This window comes from Leptonychotes weddellii, chromosome 6 (genome assembly GCF_054177405.1).
Source record: "Leptonychotes weddellii isolate Sample4059 chromosome 6, ASM5417740v2, whole genome shotgun sequence".
NCBI lineage: Eukaryota > Metazoa > Chordata > Mammalia > Carnivora > Phocidae > Leptonychotes > Leptonychotes weddellii.
In genome coordinates this window covers 24465498-24474110 of record NC_138374.1, presented here as the reverse complement: position 1 = coordinate 24474110, position 8613 = coordinate 24465498, and the positions used below count along the sequence as shown (strand labels likewise).

At 51.6% G+C, this 8613-nt stretch overlaps 1 protein-coding gene and 1 long non-coding RNA gene across 9 annotated transcripts in view; one reads left to right on the top strand and one right to left on the bottom strand.

The window, feature by feature from the left end:
• Nucleotides 1-5825, top strand: part of LOC145721984 (uncharacterized) — a 9339-nt gene extending 3514 nt beyond the window's left edge. The window contains exon 3 of the long non-coding RNA XR_014146007.1: nt 5736-5825. This is a non-coding gene — a long non-coding RNA (uncharacterized LOC145721984). The remainder of the gene's footprint in view (nt 1-5735) is intronic.
• Nucleotides 1-8566, bottom strand: part of KCNIP2 (potassium voltage-gated channel interacting protein 2) — an 18375-nt gene extending 9809 nt beyond the window's left edge. For 2 of the 8 annotated variants that reach the window (XM_081822867.1, XM_006731086.3), the window contains exon 1: nt 8206-8558. In XM_081822867.1, the coding sequence (XP_081678993.1) occupies nt 8206-8278 (73 nt within the window). In that variant the 5' untranslated portion in view covers nt 8279-8558. Of the gene's footprint in view, nt 1-4603; nt 5769-8205 lie in introns of those variants that run through there. The other 6 variants (XM_006731090.3, XM_081822869.1, XM_006731088.3 and 3 more) reach the window with 4 other exon arrangements.
• Between the last annotated feature and the right edge of the window lie 47 nt (nt 8567-8613).

The following is an 8613-nucleotide window of genomic DNA, read 5'->3' as shown; positions in this document are numbered from 1 at the left end:
CATGATCCCGGGGTCCTGGGATCGAGTCCCGCATCGGGCTCTCTGCTCCTTGGGAGCCTGCTTCTCCCTCTGCCTCTCTCTCTCTCTCTGTCTCTCATGAATAAATAAAAAAAAAAAAAAAGATTTTATTTATTTGAGAGAGAGAGCGTGAGAGGGGAAGAGGGTCACAGGGAGAAGCAGACTCCCCACTGAGTGGGGAGCCCAATGTGGGACTCGATCCTGGGACTCCAGGATCACGACCTGAGCCGAAGGCAGTCGCTTAACCAACTGAGCCACCCGGGCGCCCCCATCACGTGCCCTTCTATCACATTTTTTTAAAGATTTTATTTTTTAAAATTTTATTTATTTATTTATTTATTTATTTTAAGATTTTATTTGTTTATTTGACAGAGAGAGAGCACAAGTAGGCAGAGAGGCAGGCAGAGGGAGAGGGAGAAGCAGGCTCTCCGCCGAGCAGGGAGCCCGACGTGGGGCTCGACCCCAGGACCCTGGGATCACGACCTGAGCCGAAGGCAGATGCTTAATGACTGAGCCACCCAGGTGCCTCTAAGATTTTATTTTTTAACTAATCCCTACACCCAACGTGGGGCTCGAACCTACAACCCTGAGACCAAGGGTCACATGTTCTTCCAACTGAGCCCTGCAGGTGCCCCCAGACATGATCACATTTAATTTTCATAATAAACCTATGAAGGAAGTACCGTTACCTCCACATTACAGCTGGTAAGACTAAGGCAAAAGGAAGTTAAGAAAATCACCAAGATCAGTAAGAGTCAGAGCCTCAGTTTTAACCCAGTTTGACGCTGAGCCTGTGCTCTAAATCGTCACACTACACTGGCTCCCTTCTTAGCCAGCTTGCCCACTCAGGAGGCCCAGTTTAGGGGGACTGACCCCAGAGGGAGCCCTCTCCCTTGTCCAGCTCTGGGATGAGTGTGTCTCACCTCCAGCGGTGGGGTGAAAGTCCGGGTGGGGCTGTCCCTACGACTTCATTTGAAGTTCACTGATCTGCAGTTCTACATGGCCACCACTGGGGGTCAGTCGTCCATCTCATACCTTATTTTACCCCTTCCTCATCCCCCACCCCACAACATCTGTGGAAAGTGTGGAAAGCATGGGAAGAAGGGTATGCCACAGGCTGGCTTGGTCCTCTGCTTGCCCCTCCACCCCTCCTCCAGGAAGAAGTCAATCTAGGGACTGTTTTTGGCTTCTCACTCCTTAGAGGTTACAGATTTACAGATGAAACCAGCAAATATCTCCCTATCACTGTCCAAATTCCATACCTGGCATTTAATTCCCCCTACCCTCATCAGCAGATTCCTTTCTTTCCAGCCACTTTGGCCTCCTCACTGTCCCCCAAACACGTCAAACTCGGTGCTATCTCTGTGCCTTTGCTCCTGCTATGAATGCCTTCCTTTCTGTTCTCCTTCTGTTCTCTAGTTCTTACCTGACAGGACCTCCAGTCCTCAGCAGGCTCCCAACTACCTGAATTTCTAGTGAACTCAATGTTGGGCCTTCAAAACTTAGCACTGAATTCTGTAATGTTATTAAGTGGGAATAGTAAAAGGAGGCAGCATAGCATGGTAGGGAATAGTGTGGGCCAGAGGGCCAGATTCCCTGGATTCAAATCCTGGTTTTGTCAGTTGCCATTAACTGGGCAAGTTCTTAACCTCTGTGTGCCTGTTTGCCACCTCATATGGTTGCTGGGAGGAGTAAATGAATTAATACATGGAAAGCTGTTAGAATAACTCCTGGCACAGAGTAACTGTGAAGTGTTTGCACATTATTAATAACATAACATCTTCCCCCTTACATTTCTATAACTCTTAATTAACAAAGCATTTCCACAAACATTGTTATCCTGATGGCTTCTCATGACAACCTTATGAGGTAGGTAGACTGAATAGTATTGTGCCCATTTCACTGATGAGGTAAACGAGGGCCATAGAGATAAAGAGACTTGCTTGAGGTCACCTAGCTAAGATGAGAGGATGCATATTTGAACCCAGATCTTTCTGGATCAGTCCTGTTTCCTCAACTAGATTCCAAGCTCCTAAAGGGCAAAGATGTTTAAAAATTGGACTTATATAAACTGAATGCCAGGCTCTGTGGAACAAAGGTGAACTAAACAGGATTCTGGCTTCCACTGGGTAGGGAGAGACAGCCCACTGAGAGAACTATAAGGCTTCTATTCATTCAAAAAATATTTGTTATGTGCCTACTATGTGGTAGGAACTGTTCTAGGCAGGCCATGAAATGAGCTATAAAAGCTCATTTAACTGTAAAAGCTCTCTAACTGGGAGGCCAGGGAAAACTTGGAGAGGGTATTTCTTGAGCTGGTTCTTAAAAGATGGCTAAATGTCAACAGTCTACCTTAACAAAGGGGTCCACATTTATTGAGCACATTTTGTGTCCTGGACACTTTACATGTATCATCTCACTTAGTCCTCATAATAAACCTGAGAGGTAGGGTCTATTACTCCTGTGTTTACAGCTGACATGGTCAGAGTGAGTAGTAGTATACCAATTTTGCAGACGAAAGAATTGAGGCTGAGGGAAGTGATTTTCCCAAGATAGCACAGATGGAGAAGGATGGATCAAGACTTAAACCAGGACCAAAGATCTGCCAGCCTGTCCTTCCAATGTGTGTGGGGTCAAGGAACCTTGGATGACTGTAGCTTAGTTTGTGTTGGGAGAGCCGTAAGTGATAAGACCAAAATGGCTCAGATTCCATAGAGCCTTGAATGCCAAGCCAGACTATCTGGAATGAAAGAGGCAGCACAGTCACATCTTCTGGTTCTCTGCTGCTGATTCACAGATAGAGAGATTGACAGCCTTGTAGGCTGTTGCCCTGTCCCTGGACCCTCCTCTTCTGTCTCTCACCCTCACCCTCAACATTCAGAGATCTTGACCCAGCCTCACAGGGACTCGGGGTTCTTAATCAACCAGGGCCCTGGTGGGAAGGTCTGTAAGTGAAAGAGTGAGTTGTTTTCCAGACTCTCCTTCCTCCCCACTGAGAGACCTTTCAAGTCCTAGGGCCCAAAGAGAAACTTGCCCAGATCTGTCCTTAAGCATACCTGTGTCACTTAGCTCTTCACCCAAGGGAATGAAGTCTTAATGGAAGCACTTCAGGCAGAGTGAGGGCTCAAGGGAACACTATCTTGAAGCATTAGGTGGGCCCTCCTTAGGCCCCTCAAATCTCACTGCAGAGATACTCCTAACATTTAGTTGTTTATCTCTCACAGTTCAAACCTGGAATAATACTGCCTTATGAGGGGACCCACCCTATGTATCTGTAGCACTTTCATCAGTCCTTGACCCCTCAGTGAAGACCCCAGAGCTCTTCTCTCAGCTCCCCAGCCCCATTCCATCCCCAGCCAGGCCAGAAGACACGGCAGCCCCCAGCTGCATTAGGTGATTAATGAACTCCCTAGGCTTTGGGGCTATTTTGGGGCCTGGAAGTCATTCCTGTTATGATTGAGAGCTGGCCCTGCCGGGCTCCAGCCATCTGTCACTGGAGACAGGTCCAAGCAGGGGGCTTGAGGGACGCATGCTCCCCAAGAGACTGCCAAGCATGGCTCTAGCTCAGCCCCAACTCCCCTCCTTCTGGGGACACATGGCAAGGAGAGGCCTCCAGAGGCTCAAGAGGTTACCACGGAGAGAGCCAGAGAACTACAGATCCCAGAATGCCACGGGGCTAGGTGGTTTTGGTCTCTCCAGGCCGGGTGGAGAGGTGATGCTAGGTTCTGTGGGCCTTGCCCAGGCTGCCCTGAGTCAACCCAGGTGGAGGTGTGCGTAAATTTCAGCAGTACCATGATATGATATCCACAATCCACATGTCATAAATTCGACACATCCCACACCAAGGTACAATCTTGTGAAGACTACACAACTCACTTAGTGTGACTCAGGAACCCTCAACCCAACTCTAAAGCATAGAACCCCAGGTACATGGAGTTTCAGTGTCACAGAATCCCAAAGACAGGCAACCCCGAGGATGCACAGACCCAGTGATTACAACCTGAGTGATGTATAACCCTGTTCGTACAGACTCCCAGAGATAGACAAAATGGTGACATACAATCCTTATGCCACGCAAGTCTATTCATCCCATCATTCATGAAGTCACTAGCTGAGTTTATATTGGTCCTGTTCCACCTCAGGACTTTTCCCTTCTGGACACTGACCCCAGGCATCTTAAGATCCCATTAAAGTAAGCAATTTAGTAAAGGGTTGTGCCTTTTCCCTGTTCTGCTGCAAGCTTCCTCCTCTTATCTCTGCAAGGGGCCTTGCCCCTTACATCCACCTGCTTAAGGCCCCCTCCTCTATCCTCAGTGAGAAGCCCTGCCTCCTCCTCTACCATTTGAGGGACCATGATGTCCCCTATCCTCTCCTCTTTGAAGACCCCTATCCTCCACCTTCACTATAAGAAACCCTATCCCTAGTTCCTCTCCCCTCAGGGAGCTTGCCCTTTAAACCCTTTCCTTTGAGGGATCCTGCTCCCTCCATCTCTGTGAGGGGCCCTTCCCCTCCCCACCTCTGTAAGGTTCTTATCCCACTTCACTCACTTTTTGAAGGGTCCAGCCCCTTCCTCCCTTCCTCATACCTGGCGACAGCGACCCAGTCACCAGCTGGTAGAGGGATCTCGCTGCCTGCCCTAATGGGCTCCGGCACCTGCGGGGGCATCGGTTCATGGTTCTGCTGAGAGCACACTGGCGAAGCTCCGCCCCCAAGGCCCGGGGAGGTCGGGTCTCCGCCCCCACTCCAGTGGGCCCTGCATGGGCGGCGCGGGAGGGCCGGACGGGCAGGACCAGAATCTTCCGCTCGCTCTCTCCTCTGGGCTGCAAGGGAGAAAACGCACCCTGGCCCCGTCATCTGAAGCACCCGTCCTCAAAGTTCCTAGACTGGGCGGGGTGGGGGAGGAGAGGACGGACTCTCTCACAGCCTTCTTTGGGAATGTTTTCTGGATTTCTAGTGGGGAGGGGAGGCACCTACGGGTTGTGAAAAAGGAGCTGGCGGAGGGGATAATGAACCTTACTCTTTATTGCCCTGCTGCAGCCCTTCCTTCTCTGCCTGTCGCACACCTCCTCCTCCCAATTTGGCATGGAGAAGCCATGGGGGGTAAGAGGACATAGTCGTCATGGCAACGTCCCACACTTCCATACTTCCTAAACCAATGGGAGAGAGCAAGAGGAAGGAGGAGGAGCTGCACATTGTAGTGGGGTGGCTAAAGAGGCTGCTCCAAATCCCTTTCTCTCATAACTTTCGGTTTTGTGTCCCTCTTTCTTGCTCCAGTGGGTTCACACTCTCCCATCATATGCTGACTGCCAGCCAAATGCATGAAGGAAAAGCTCTCCTCCCCTCAGTCCCAGCCCCGACCCTTTCCAGGACTCCTATCAGGCTGTACCCAAAGTAAACCCTTTCAGGACCCACTGACGGCTTCAAACTGCCGGGACAGCCTACAGGAGAGACATAGTTCCACTCCTCCGACCGGGATCCTGTATTTTTGGCTAAAAATCCTACATTTATGATTTAGGCGAGAGTCACCGCCAAACTCCATGCAAATTTTGCCCCTTGATTTGGAGGCGACATCCCCATTTGGAATCAGCTCCGTAAGCATGGCTGCTCTAAGACCACATGGGGGCGCCCTAGACTGAGGAAACGATATTTACGAGCAGAGGGACCCGAGTTCAGGCCTTGGCCAGCCAGATCCCAACTCTCTCCTCATCTTCCCCCAGCTTCCGGCTTGGACAGGACTGCCACTGATTGCTGCTTTTTCCCACCACGCCATACTTCCAAGTAGCCCTATCAGGCTTGGAAGACCAGAGGGGGTAGATCTGGGCGGGGTGGGGCTCAGATTCTCCCCACCCCCCACCAAAAAAAAAAAAAAAATCTCCCCCAGCTTTGAGTCTGGAGGAGTGGGGGAGGAAAATGATCGGGTGTACCCAGGATGCCTTGATGACTTAAGGACTCCCTCCCTGTCAATCTAATGGACCAGAATGACGGAAGCCAAAGACCACCCCCATGTCCATCCCAGGAATCCCGCCTGCACAGGGAAGGAAGGAACTTTGGGAACTAGGAAGGCATGGCAGTACATCCGTCCAGAAGGCTCTTCAGCACCTCGGACAACGACTCCCCTTCGGGCTTCAACTCCGGCGTCTCCAGGCACCCAGCACCTTATCGCCTTATCAGGGGGAGTCCCAACCACAATTGTCTCCTGCTGTAAGATAAGCCCTCCTTCGAAAGGAGAGCTCCTGGTAGTGCTATTTCTACTTTCCAAGTCGTGTGTGGAGCTATCTACAGTGGGGATGCTGATGATGAACACCATTCCTGACACTTGTCAACATTTGACCTATTTCCCTTGGGAGGCAGACAGGCAAGACGTAGTATTCTCCATTTTAGAGATGAGAAAAGTGAGACCCAGAGAGCAAAAGTAATAGAAAGCTCATTCCTGCACCTTGCAATACAAGTACTTCCCCACCTTCACCCAGTCTCTCTTTCAAATAGCCAAGTGGGGAGGGAATGGTTCCACTAAAGGGGAGAATCAATTAAAGCAGGAAGCAAACACTGACTAATGTGGTGCTCATGAGCGCCTTGGGGCCTTAAACTCCCAAGGATCCTGGGTTGGTGAGAACACAGGTCAAGGCAGAGCTGGACCTTTGGATTCCATCACAGTTTGAACCACATCTAGGTCACATCTGGGGCCTGCTTGAGCCAAAGGGCTCTCCCTTCTGGGAGTCTCAGCATAGGAACTAGGACTTTCCCAGGGTCAATGAGTAGGGGAGACCCTTTCTCAAGTGTCTCAATTAGATCCTAGTTCTCTTCCCCATCCTGGAGACTTAACCTCACTCCCCTCAGGACAGACAAGGATCATGGGCTCCCCCCACCTGCCCAACTTGTTTCAGAGACAGGAGACAGTTTCCCTCCTCCCATTCATTGTTGGAGTTCCTGGGCAGGCTGCACAATGAGACAGAAAACACACATGGAAATGTATACAAGGTGACACAGTCACCCACACAAACACGTAGGTCTGCCTACCAAACCCAGGAATATGTGAGGGCGCAGATGTACTCCATACTGTGGGAGACAGAGCACGCCTGGGCAGCAAAGTAGTTTGGGAAGGTCACACGGCACCTTCCAGGCCAAGAGCTTCTATCTCTGGGTCTGGAGGGGAAGCAAGAGGGAATGTTTTCCTTCAGATTGGATGAAGTTCTGAGAGGGTTGTTGAGGGTTAAAGGAGCTTCAGTTGAAAGAATGATATCTCAGTACTTTCTTGGGGGCAGGGGGCAATGACCCAAACACTAACCAAAGCCTCCCCATAAGGGCCAGGTGCTGTTCCTGGGAGCCAGGCTGGGCAGACACTAGAGTCCCTCCTTGAGTCCACCTGGGCTATTTGTGGAAAACATAGGGAAGCAGTGGTGTGCGGTAAAGGCCCCCTTCTACACCAGGAAACCAGAGAGGAAGCAAGGGTAAGACGAGTCACAGACACTCACAGAACCCCACTGCAGACATCGCCACATGAAAGTACACAATCAGCATGAACCGCCAATATAATCTGCATAGTCTCACAATCACAAAACAATACAATCTACTTTAACAAATGCTTGCCCCAGGAGGGCCACAGTCATTAAAGTCTTACAAAGACACATACCCCCATAAAGTGAAGCCCTGACACATTCTGATTGTCACATGCCACTGCATACAGAATCACACACTCAAAGCACAGAGTTGCACATACAACAGAGACACATGGTCAAAACAACTTCATTAGTACAACAGAGTCCTACACAACCTCAAAACATCTGACAAGATCATACAATTGCACAGCCAACAAAATCACACTCACCCTATCACCAAGCCTAGGGCACATGGCAACCAGCTGAGGGAGGCGCACACACATATACACACAGACACACACAAAGAATGACAGGCGCTCACGCACGTAACACCTCCCACTCCAGACACTCTCCTAGCTTTGTGTCACACACGCCCACACCTGCTGCCTCTCCCCACCTGCCCGCCTGTCTCCCCCACCCCCCACGGGACCCAAGGCTTTGAACCCCGGTGTCCTGCCGCCCGGAACAGCCTGGAGGGTGCCTGGGAATAGGGTAGAGTGTGAGTAAGGGCCTGGCCAGGGTCAGATAGGCTTAAGGGTCTGCGGGGATGGAATCTACACTCCCTCCCGCGACCCTTGAGCCCCTGACTCACCTGTGAGCTGGTCATAGGATCCGTCCAGGTCTCGGGAATCGGACAAACTCTCCTTTCGGCCTTGGCCCCGCATGGCCCCCGGCGCCCCCGTCCCGTCCCGCCTGGGCCGTGGGAGGGGGCGCCGGGTGGCCAAGATAGGGCGCTCACACGGCGCCCCCTGGCGGCGTTGCACGCTGTCTGAGCTGGGGCTGAGTCTGGGAGGGACTGGGGTCCCGCCGGGGGTCCTGGGGCAGAAGCCGGAGGCTTGGGCAGTAGGTGAGCGCAGAGCCGGAGGCAGAGCGGAGCTAAGCACGGAGCCAGAGCCAAGCCGCCTCTCTCCTCCCGCCCCCTCCCCGCGGCTGTCACCGCCGCCTCCCCCCTTTGGCGCTGCCGGGATTGGCTCCCCCTACCCCCCGCCCCCTCCTCTTT